This window comes from Apteryx rowi, unplaced genomic scaffold (assembly GCF_003343035.1).
Source record: "Apteryx rowi isolate R43461 unplaced genomic scaffold, aptRow1 scaffold_7, whole genome shotgun sequence".
Taxonomy (NCBI): Eukaryota; Metazoa; Chordata; class Aves; order Apterygiformes; family Apterygidae; genus Apteryx; species Apteryx rowi.
Window position 1 is genome coordinate 1699786 of NW_020450982.1, and position 12000 is coordinate 1711785.

A 12000-nucleotide genomic window follows, 5' to 3' on the forward strand; every position below is an offset into this window, starting at 1 on the left:
TCTGTTTAGCTGGACAGGAGCAGTGCCTTGCTTTAGTTACTTTGAAAAGCTCAATAAGAACGGTAAGATTAATGTTTTATTTTCACATCTGCTCATGAGACAGTTTAAAAATCCTGAAGTTTAAAACGCAATAGAAGGTAAACAAAAGGGCTTCTGCTCATTTACATGTTAGCCAGATTTGCTAACTGATTGCTGTCTGAACCTAATCTACCATCTCCTGCTGCATTAGCTACAACAAACATTACATTTACATACTGATTTCTTATTTTGTTTTAATGTAAATAATCTGTAATTACAGTAAATTTGGACTTCTGTTGACATGAGCTTGTATAAATCTGTAAGTTTAAAATGGAAATGTTAATTACTTTGTGTCAAACCTATTTATATAAAATCCTGAGATTTTGGGGGAAATCTCCTTGTCATGGAAGAAGATATTGCATAATGGGAAATAATGAGAGTATTTCATAAAAACTTACAGCACTGAAATAAAAAAGAGCACTTGCTGATCGTTGATTAAGGATATACTTTTGGTTTCATAGTTAAAAATATCTCTAAAATTTCAAAGAATAATGCTATTAAAAAAAATAGTACATTAAAAGTCAAAGCATTAAGACAGTACTTAGTGATAGATATAACCAATCTATTTTATATATGAAGTGTAACAGAACAGCAGAAAACTAGTAAGACTGGAAGCTTAAAATATAATAAATGTCAATATTAATACCATCTTGCTTTAGTGTTGCTTAAACTGATTGGACAGTTGCTATCCCATTAAGATGAGCATTATTTGCAGTTATACATTTTTTGGTTAAATTTGGTTCTATAGTAAATTTATAAGAATTGTATTCTAATTGTACCGTATCGAAATATTGAGACATACAGAGTAGCTAGTGAATAAAACATTTCGGGACTCTTAATTGAGCTTTTGATACTTGGAGTTTAGAGAAGCAAATTCTTACATCTTTTGTTGCTTAAAATTTAAGCTTTAAAGAAGAACATTTTTGTTTGCATTTTGTTGAATCCTGGTTCATCACTGCGGTTTTTATGCATTGTGGTAATGCTGATAACCAATGCTATATGTGTGATCCATGTGAAATCCTAAACCGATCGGGATCTTTCTTGCTAGAAATGGTCAGTGTGGTGACTGCTCAGGTCTGTCCTCTTTTGTCTGTGCTCAGACTTGCTGCTTTTTTGATGTAGGCAGAGTTGTTCCTACCATGGAAGGCTGGTGCCTAAAAATATCACTGAGTTTCCTTGTCTCCTATGCTGAACAGTGAATGTATATTCATTCAGCTGAGGGGGGGAAAAAAATGTAATGGCAATGTGCAACCTATCTGCAAGTGCCTTTGAAAGCTGGGATTTGCGGTTAGGGGGACATGGTGCTGATGAGAGCTGCCTACTTTAATCCTGTTTCTAGAATTTGCCCCCAGCCCCCATTAATTAATCCTTAGATAAATTAAATTCTGTTAGCACTTATGGCAAAAAATCTTTCTCGACTTCAATGGGACTTAGTTTTCCCGCTCTCCCCCGCCCCCCACCTTTTTTATGCAGATACTTCATTTGGAAGACTGTAGTCCACTGATAACAGTTGCAGGAAGATGAAACTGTTCAAGCACTGGAGCCAAAATTTTAGAAATGTGCTTTGTGTTTGAAGTCAGGCTCTTAATACTATTATGTGCACCTTAAAAAAAATAAAAAAAAGTTTTAGCTTACTGTCAATGAGATTAGAAGTCTCCTTTACATACCTCTGTTTTGTGCATTTGATGATAGCTTTAATGGTTGTAAATATGACTTTAAGGCAAGGTGTGGTCTGGAGGCAGAGTTTTGTCAGCCCAAAGACATTGGGGTAATCCAAGTCCCTAGTCGTTGGAGGAAACGAATTTGGGAGTTGGTGGGCCTGGCATCACTGGTTGTCCAGCTGCATGTTAAAATCAACCCCATTGCGCAGAGGAGTATTACTACACCTACAAAGTTACGGGCATTTACTGCCCCTCACATGCACTAGCAGCTCCTCCGCCCCTCGGCTTCCCGAGCTGTACGGTTCATGTCCTGTGGCTCTCGGGCAATGCAAAGTCTTGGTATGGGAGCCCAAAGGATTGGGTCAGTTGACCGTTGTATCTCTGTATAAATTTTATCCTGCACATATTCCTCGTTATCTTTCTGAAGAAAAAATGAATAATCGGTCATATTCTTTAATAGCCAACAATTTCAAAAACAAATTTTCCAAGGTTTGGTTTTATTTTTTTTAGATACCCTAATTTTTAGCCAAATCTTTGATTGTATTTGGCTCTGAATATGTACCAAGAATCTGGTGCTTCTTGGAGAAGGGAATATTTTGTGCTACATCTCCATTTAAATTCCCTCCTTGTTTAATTTCAGATTTTCACAATCAATTGCATGTATTTCTGTTACCTGCAACATCCCTGCAACCTCACTGTTGCTCCTGTTTTCTGAGACGTTTTCCTTGAGAACTGAGAGACATCTGGCTGTTGTCTCATTTAAAAAAAAAAAAAAGAAGTCTTTGTGGCCTGAAATATTGTAGTCCATAGTGTTACTCAGGTTTTCAGGACTGGATCCCTCATCTTTTGCAGAACAGAGCAGTAGTATTGGTAGTAGAATATATATGTATTTAATCCATTGTAACATAGAAATACATAAATGATTGTTCATTCCAAGAAGAGATGATACTAAAGCTCCACTACATGAAAAAAAGTATATGATCATAGCAAATCATGTGACCTAGTGGACTTGATCCTCTTGAGGACAAAAAGATTACAGATATAACACAGATTTTTACTTTAAAATTTCAATATTATCCTATTTTTCATAATGAAGATGCATAAGAAAGTGTTTGAATATTTAAAGTCACGATTTTACAGTCTAACCACAACAACTGCATTTCAGTATGGGAGTTAAAATATATACTTGAAAAAATATACTTTTCAGGACTATTTTTTGTCCTTAGAGGGATTGTTAATTATTTTAAAAATTTTCTAGCTTGTTATTAGTTTGTGACAAGCGCAGCTAACTTCACATTAAGCATAGATGACTTATTTCAGTTGTAAATGTAGTGTCTGTCATATATTTGAACATTCTTAGCATTAACAATGAATAAACTTTATCTTCCATATTACAAAAATGTAAAACGAGAAACAGCACTTTATAGTTTTGTTTTGTAGTATGTGATTATTATGTTTAGGATGTCACAGAATCCATATTATGTTGCTGAGTGAAGATATTTTAAGGTAACTTTTCTTGAGGTGTTAAAGCAAATCGTGCATCTCTTGCTAAAGCATCAAATGAGTATTGCATGGGTTCCTTACCATCTGAGTAGCAAAACTGCAGACCAGCAATTCTTGCAGAAGAAAAACTAACATATCTGGACTCAAACAGTCTAGCAGTCTTTCTTGTCTTCTTGTATGTTAAGATACAGCTGTTTTCATCTGCATGGTAGGTCCAAACAGAATCTGTCCTTTATTGCTTGAAGAAGCAGTACTGAAGTGAAGCAGTAGATTGCAACAGTGAAGATCTAAAGAAAAAAAAAACCAAAATAGTTTATCATTCTTCTATGAGCGTGTTATTAAAAAAGAAAGAATAAACCCAATTTAATTCCATATGCCACTGAACAGGTCAAGTTTACATATGTTTTTAGAAAGGTAGCAAGCTGTGTTATAATGCTGTTGCAGTTTTGTAGCCTATGTATAAGATTGTACACAGCTGTAGTAGCCCTATCTGTAATACAAGTCCTGTCTTCTCTTTTGAAAAGTAGATAGTTGCAGAATTTTGTTTCTAATTAAGTAAGGAGGATGCTTTTCTAATGTCTAGATCTTTTGTTACCAGGAAAATCACAAAAGATAAGTTTTATGTGACAACATGAACATATAATTGACCTGTTTAATCTGTATCTTAAGATTTTTTTTCCTCAATGGAAATTATTAAAGATATTTTAATGCATATTAAAAAAAAAAAGAGTAGAACTTATTTCTCTAAATGCTCAATACCGACATGAGAAACCTTGAGGTTAGTTTCCCAGTTCTAATTAGCTGAGTTTATGCGCTTTGAATGAAGCTAAGCGGAAGAATTTCCATTTGATTTATGCTTCAGGTAACCCCAGAGAAGCAAGCGCATGCTTTGCTTTGTTCTGCTTACCATCAGTTTTTAATGTGCGTTCTAGCTTGATATTTTGTCTGGTCATCAACATGCTTACAAGCCTGGTATTAATGGCATTGTGAGTGCTAAATATACCTGACGTTTGTGATGATAATGTGACTCTCTCAATTTTGAAAATACTTAACATTAGAAGAGCTTTAAAGGCTGCAGTCACCTTATTAAGGAAGGAGTTCAAGAATGGCCTTCAGTCATTCTCAGCATGCTTTCTTGTGTTTAAGAGTGAAAAGAGAGATGATAATGTTGTGCCTGGACTTGTCCATGTAGAGTTTAGGGTACCCTGGGGTTTTTGCGTCTAGCTGTAAAACAAGCTACAACATGCTTATCCCTGATTTTCTTGTTTTTCTTTCAACCATTTCAGGGCCCTGCAGGAGTCATTAAATCAAAACTTCATGCTGATCGTCACCCATCGAGAAGTCCAGCGGGAGTACAACCTCAACTTCTCAGGAAGCAGTACCATTCAGGAGGTGAGTTCCCTTTCGCAGCTGAAGAGTGCGTGTAGCTCATTATAGCTAACAGCAACTCYGCTAAAGAGCGCTTACACCATCCTTTTGGAGAGTATTTTATTGCRCAGTTTTTGGTTTAATCAACTCACATAATCAAGATTGCTATAAATTGATTAAAGGACTTGACCTAAAAAAGGCTTTCTATTAAATCATGCAGAAAAGATGTTTCCTTTTGCATCGCGATAGCAAAATASGTGAACGGCGTTCATTGAGTTATTGAAGAACGATAAGGAAAGGYGGTTGTTCGGATCCATTGTATTTTTAAGCCCCTTGAAGCTCCCACTGCCTTGCTTGCTTTTAGCCAGCTCCATCTCCGTTCTGTAAGCACCTCTACCATTGCYGGTCGCTCTCGCAGTGCTGTAATTCAGCCTGGCTTGGGAGCCAAGTGGTTTCTTTGTACGACGGTGCCAGTGCGRTTCTGTGGAGCGGCCAGCAAGGGGTGGTATTGTAGAGAACTTTGTCAGAATTAAGTCCTGTAGGAATAAACGTCTGGGCCCTCCGAATTTAGAACAAGCAGTCCTTGTGTATTTTTTTTCAAACTCCTTTCTAAACAAAACATTGTTGTCTAATGCTTCACGATATGTCTAATGTTTCAGATATTTGTTTTCCATGCAACCCACTAACACGGGGGCTTTATGAAACCTGAAGAAACACGACAAACAATCTAGAAATCTGAATTTTCAGAATTCACGTTACAAAATATTATGAATAAATGTTTGCTTTTCAAATTAAATATATGTTTGCTATCGGTCTGACACTTCTCTCAGTCAGTCTTTCAGGGTTGAACAGATCTTATTGAAATCTTTCCTGTGATATGGTGACATTGTAAATAGGATTATTTTAAGTTCCATAATATTAGCTGTAGGAGCAATAGCCATGAAAAATGGACTTTAACTATTTTCATCATGAACCCTGTTATTCTTAAGATCTAAACTCTGATTTTGTTCTGTGCAAAAGGTTGGTTTGTTTTGTGTTTTTAAACTGTTTTGTGTGGTTTTTTTAACTGTTACTTTTTAATATAAACAAACTGACACAACTATGTGTGTTTTTTGAGAGGCTAAGCTCTGACTTTTTAAAATTAAAAATAATTTGCAGACTTAGGAAAATAAATGATCATAATTGTATTGTTTCTTCAATTTTTAAATTGTGAGATGCTAAAAGAAAACACATACATATTGCCTGCTTCTTTTTATATGTGCTGTATGAATTACTATTTTATTGGAGGGTCTTAAAGGAACCAGAAAGGTGGTACAGTGCGTGGGAACTTAGGCTACCTTTACGGGCACTGAAGTCATCTTATTTGTTGGTAGTTACAGGTTGTAGTCACTGTGTCACATACAGAGTCAACTTAATTTAAAAACGAGTGGGTGATTTTCCCCCTTAAACAACTGAAAGCAAAAAAACAGACAAAAAAAACCCCTTCAGGACCAAAACCCCAAACCCTGCCACCCCATAACCAAATCAGCCCTAGCATCAAACCTTTGCTTGCCTTTACCGCTTATATCGAAGTATTGCATCCAACACAGCGTATAAAAATTATTACGATCAGAAGCTAGTGTGGAAAAAAGACCTCTGGACCTTGCTGCGGCGGCCGACGCTGAACAGGTGACTGTGCGTGTCTGCACAGAGTCGCGCTGAAATCCCCGGGGACTTGGCTGAGGTAAAAGGGACGGCGAACACTTGTCTAATTATAGAAAACAAGCACTGTTTTGTATGGTAACTCCCTAATGGCTTTTTAATTTAATTTTTTTTTTCTTTCTTTTAGCATAGAGTGAGCGTTGTAACGAACGATCGATGAATCTAGGGGCTTTGTGTGATTTGGAGGAATCGGTGATATTTTTCTTTCTTCTCTCTCCCTCTCTCTTTCCTCTCCAGGGACTGTTAGAATTTTTATTCACTCTCTTGTTCACACTTTTACAAATTAATAGTTTACTTTCCTTCTGGTGTATTTTTGTAATAGTGGAAGAGCTTTGTGCAAGTTGCAGTTGCCAACCACAAGAGGGCAGGAAGGACTATTCAATTATTACCTATAAATGCCATTCAGTGTTTTCAAATTAGCTTCTGGTATATTAACAAAAAGGAGTATAATGGCCAAGTTATTGTTTGATTTACAGATAATTGGCATATTGCAGGGAGGAGACTTAATTTCACCCTTTTAAATTAAACAGGGAGATTTAAAAAGACATAAAATATTCATTAATGTTCAGTGATTATAAAGCAGTGGCATATATTTATTCTACCTTTATTACTGTTTCGATGGGAAAATACTGCAAATATTTCAGAAATCGAGTTGGCCATACTGACAAGTTGAAATGTTTAAGCAGTGTTAATGCAATCTACTCACATGTTGTATCCTATGCAAAAAGATTCAAAATGACTACATCAATTATTAAAAGAAATATTTAAAATTCTATAAATGTTCCATTGCTTGCCACAGTTGAGTGCAACTGTCTCTTCAGGGCCAGTTGTTTGGTTTGTTGTTGTTATTAGTGCAGCAAATTTTAAGGAATAAAAAATATTTATTTTGCAAATGTTTCCAGCGACAACAACAACAAAAAACCTTGCAGAGCTGTCACAAATATTTTGCAGTGGCTTAATGTGAAATCCAGTGAGCTATCTGCTGTGCTTTAATAAACTACTGTTGCTTCGGTTCTGTTTTCTTCTTTCTTTGTTTAGAATGTGTGCTTCAAATGATATTTGGATGAACTGTTACTTAAAAAAAAAAAAAAAAAAATCCTGCTGTTGTACGGAATACAATCCGGCAGAAAATTAGCTGGCAGAGAGAAGCCTGAACCACAGTGCTCAGATCTGGTTCCACAAATTCTCTTGTACTCATTCCATAGGTGGATTTCGGATGGCACACAAAAGTGCTCTTATCACATGTTTTCTCCACATCTTGAACTGTTTACACATTAAGATTTAATTTTTCAGTTAAAAAAWAAATAAATAAATTACCATCAGTTATACCAATGTAGGATCTGCAACCTATAACAAATCCTCAGAAGTAAAATAAAAAATGAAATGCAAATTGTCCAAAAATTCTGGGTGTTGGATTTTTTTTTTTTTTTGCGAGTTGGGTAGAGGAGTTGTTAACTTGGAAAGTTGATGATAACATGTTGGCCTAAATTGCAAATTAATCTGTGTCACAGTTTTCTGACATCTGTTTGTTCTTGTAAAATTGCAGTATTAAATTAATTCTGGGCAGATACTGTTCTGGGAAAAAATCGTGATTACTTTTTTCCATGATCCGCATTTTAAACTGGAAATGAGTAGGTTTTGTGCCAGTTCGGAGACTGTAAATTAATACTTTTCCAATGTAGTGTATGGTTAAATAAGGGCAGTTCTAACAAATTGAAGCGCTAATTCTTAGAAGATTATGAGGAGTTTTCAGGCTGATTACTCGCTCTTTATTCTACTCTGATAATTAGTAGAGGCTATCGCTGTTGAAAGTTGAGATGAGTTTTTAAATTTTGATTTGAGAAGATATGTGCTGAAATTTAAAAGACATTGCCACTTTCAACCTCGTTTGTTTTTTGTCTGTTACGATCTTGTTATATACTAGGAATGAATGTTTCTTCTACTTTTCATTTTTGTGAGTTGTAGTTATATTAGTTCAGAGACGAAGCACAAGTTTTTTTTCTAATTATTTTTTTTTCTTTTCAGAGGGGGGAATATTTAAATATTTTCCTGAAAAGTAACTTTGTTCTCATCCTGGAGTAGGCACAGTAAAACTAATTTGTGAAAAACTTCTTGAATTTGGAAAGCCCTCTTTTATTTTTTTAATCACAATAACATGCTTCACACTTTTTGTTATTTTAGTAAGTGACATGGGGGGGGGGAAAAAGTTAGAAAATTTTAACAAACTAGTTACCTCCCTTAAAAACAAGGACTCTGCATTTGCCTATTTAACTGACGCTATAGTCTTTGAAGCCTTTTTTGTGATTCCTATGGGCAGGATTACAGCAGTACCTAGTGTACACAGGCTGTGGCTGTTAAAGGGTGGACAAGTTAAATATGCAGAAACCCTGGGCCTCTTGAAGATTTTATATATATATATATAATATATATATGTGTGYGTGTTTGTGTGTTGGTTTTTTTTGGGGGGGGGTAACTACTGGAGATTGCAGTTGAGGATACTAGGTAAAGCTTGTAGCAGGTGCTATCATTCCTAGTAAAATGTAAAATCTGTGCAAAGAAGATGGGCTCCTAAACACTGTGCGCCTTTGCATAGCTGCATCGGCTCGTTAGGCCATTCCTTCAGCCAATTAAAGCAGTCGGAGGCCAGCTTCCGAGCGTCCCCGTCACCTGGGCTAGGTAGCGWGTTTGTTCTTTGTTCCCTATAGACTTGCTGGCTAAGGTGGGATATGGAAAGCAATGTATCCAATAGCACTGCAGGCGGGAGGAGGAACTAGCTATACACCGGACTGCTCTGGCATGGCATTAACTATAAATTCTGTGTTGGTAGAGACTGCTGATAGTTTGAAGTCCGTTTTGCAGAATTTTAAAAAACTTCTTGGATAAGTGGATGAATGTGAAATAAGATACAAAACCAAAACATATAAACACAGGCAGAAACTTAATTTAAAAGGCTTAGGTAATGGTAATACGTAAATATATGTGAGTAGATGTGGGATGTCCCTTTCACGCGACAGTAAATGAACTTGCTTCAACAGGCAGAAAAATAATTCAACTGAAGAAGGTTTTGTCCGTTTTTCAGATTTGACTTTTGGTATTTGTACAAATATTTTCAAGCCAGCTATTGTTGAGTGAGGTCACCTATAGTAAAGGTCAGACATTGGCATGGGAATGCGCAATGTATATATAATAATATTCATCTTTTTAATATTGTAGCGTAGTAATTGCAGTAGGATATGCTGCCAGAGATTAGAGTATCAACATACCCAAATATTGTACATACGTAACAGTTTCAGAAACAGTTGTGTTATGTTGTGACATTTTTATCTGCTTTATTCAGATAGTTAAAAAACCCTATTCTTATGCTAATAAAATCAGTAACTAATATTTCATTTTAATGTTTGATAGGAGGTGCACAAATATTCTATACTACTGGTCAATTATTCTCATAGTATCGGAGAAGCTAATAAGTGTTGTTGTTCTACTGAATGTACTCAAGATCCTTAGATTATTTCTGTGAAAACTGAAAGTTTTGCTTTTCAAAGGAATTTGTCCTGTAACAATTGTATTCAATTTATAGTGTGTAATTACAACAGCATACATAATTTAAACACCTATTACTGTAATAGCCTCAGTGTTCTACAGTGGTAAATGAGTACCATCTAGCAAGTTAGGTTTCAACTTTTTAAACAAGGAGGAAAAAATCTTTTTTTATAATGCTACATGAACTTGATTTTATTTTTTGCCTTTTTTAAAAAGAAAAACAACATATTGCTAAACTAAAATGTATCCACGGGGGGGGGGGAGGAGGGAAGAAGACTAACTTCTTGTAAATGGTCATAAGTTAAAAATTGTATGGAAAGGAAGTTTCTTGGGAAATAAAGAGAAAATATCTATTACGTACCTGTTCATGCTTTACTTGGCATTTAAGATATATAACTATCTGACTGTGGACATAGTTCTGTTTCTAAGGAATTGCATAGAGAAAGGTCTATAACCATTTTTTTTTTTTTATGCAACAGAAACATCAATAAGAGATAAAGGGCGCTCTTTTACGTCTCTATTAATTATGAAGCTTAATATATTCCTGACAGAATATGTTTCATAACCTGTAATTTGTTTTTGGTGGGTTTGGACGTGCATATCATTAAAGAAACGATCTTCAGTTATCAAAAACTAGTAAACATGGACATTTTTATATGCAAGAAAAGGCAGAGAGTAAATAATTGCACTGGTGACCAATACTGTAATAATCCTGTTTTACAATATGCACTTGACAGGTTGTAATAGTGCTAATTGAAGAGACTAATTCACACTTGCTTCATTCTATTCAAAGGCAAAATCAGCAGCTTGTTTTGCTTTTGACCAGATGGTCCTGATGAACACCTACTGTGCACTTTAAGTGCTTTACTAGAATTACAAAGGCTGGGGGCTGCGTCCGACTCAAAATGATTTGAGAAGAGAAAAAAACCTCGCTGCTCAATGGATTTGGTGCAACTAAATTAATTCTAGTGGACCCATTACACATTGAGCCCCCTTTTCAAAGTGCTGAGCCTCCTCGTTTGTTCTGTAGCAATGAGAAAGTGAAAGGCAGATTACTGCAAACAGAAATAAAAAAAAAAAGTGCTGTGAAAAGGAGAAAAGAGGCCTTGAAGCCTTTTCATATCATTTGGGTTTTTCAAGTGCGTTATTTTTGGGGAGGGTGGATGTATGAAAAGCCAATTGGAGTTTTTTTTGTTTTAAAGTGCGCTATTTAAGTACTATGAATATAAAAGCAAGAGCAACAGTTGACTGAGTTTACTGTGGTAAAGCTTTGTGTCCAAGGATGAATCAAATTCATTATAGTCAATGCTTTGTATTTTCATATGAATGTAGGGTTAGTTTCACAAGACTGTGTCTGTTTAGGATAATTATAATTTAATATTTTCCTTTCATAAAGTTATCACTGTAGATATCTAAAATTTACTGAAAGCAGGTTTTTTCTGGTATAAATTTAGAAGTGCCCAGAGAGATTAAAACTCCAAAGGAAGCTGTTTAATTTCCAAAGGAAGGCGAGGCATGTTCCAATAGCATTGAAGCACAGATTATTATAACTAATTAGAAGTCACACATCTGTTAGCTTTCGATTTGTCAACGCTTGTAGTTTGTGTGTATGTTTATATCTTCCCGTCTTTCTTTCTTTCTTCCTTTCTCTCTGTCTCTATTACACTCCATAAATGTAGGCTGGGTTTGAGAGAAGGTCTCAAAGGATAAGGATCAATTTATTTGAATTTGAAAGTAATGAGGAGTCATTGTTATAATTTTGGTTACAGGTTCTGTTCCATAAATGCTCAGTCATGTGAGTTGTCCTTATTTTCGAAGTAATCATGTTGAATTGAATGGCTTTGCTCGTGTAATTCAAGGATGCTAAGGATTTTGGGGATCAAGACCTAATTTAGAACCCTGTTTTCTTGTTTTTCTTTTAACGGCAATTAAATCCATAACTCACTATTCTGATTTTGAATTTTTGCTGTTTTACTTTCAGAGGTGAAGAATTTTTGTGCAAAGCTTCTGTCATAATGCTAGCTATTAAAAAGGTGTTAGCATGAAATGACAAGAAAACGTAAGCAGCTTTATGAACATATTAAACAGCTATGTTCCTAGCTCTTGTCCATTTAAAGTGGCAAAGCCGTATTCTGCAGCTAAATAGCAC

General features: G+C 35.5%; 1 protein-coding gene across 1 annotated transcript in view; it reads left to right on the forward strand.

Annotated features, from left to right (window-relative positions):
- FAF1 (Fas associated factor 1) overlaps positions 1-12000 on the forward strand; it is a 175645-nt gene that overhangs the window by 44415 nt on the left and 119230 nt on the right. The window contains exon 8 of the mRNA XM_026086933.1: positions 4529-4634. Coding sequence (XP_025942718.1) covers positions 4529-4634 — 106 coding nt within the window. The remainder of the gene's footprint in view (positions 1-4528; positions 4635-12000) is intronic.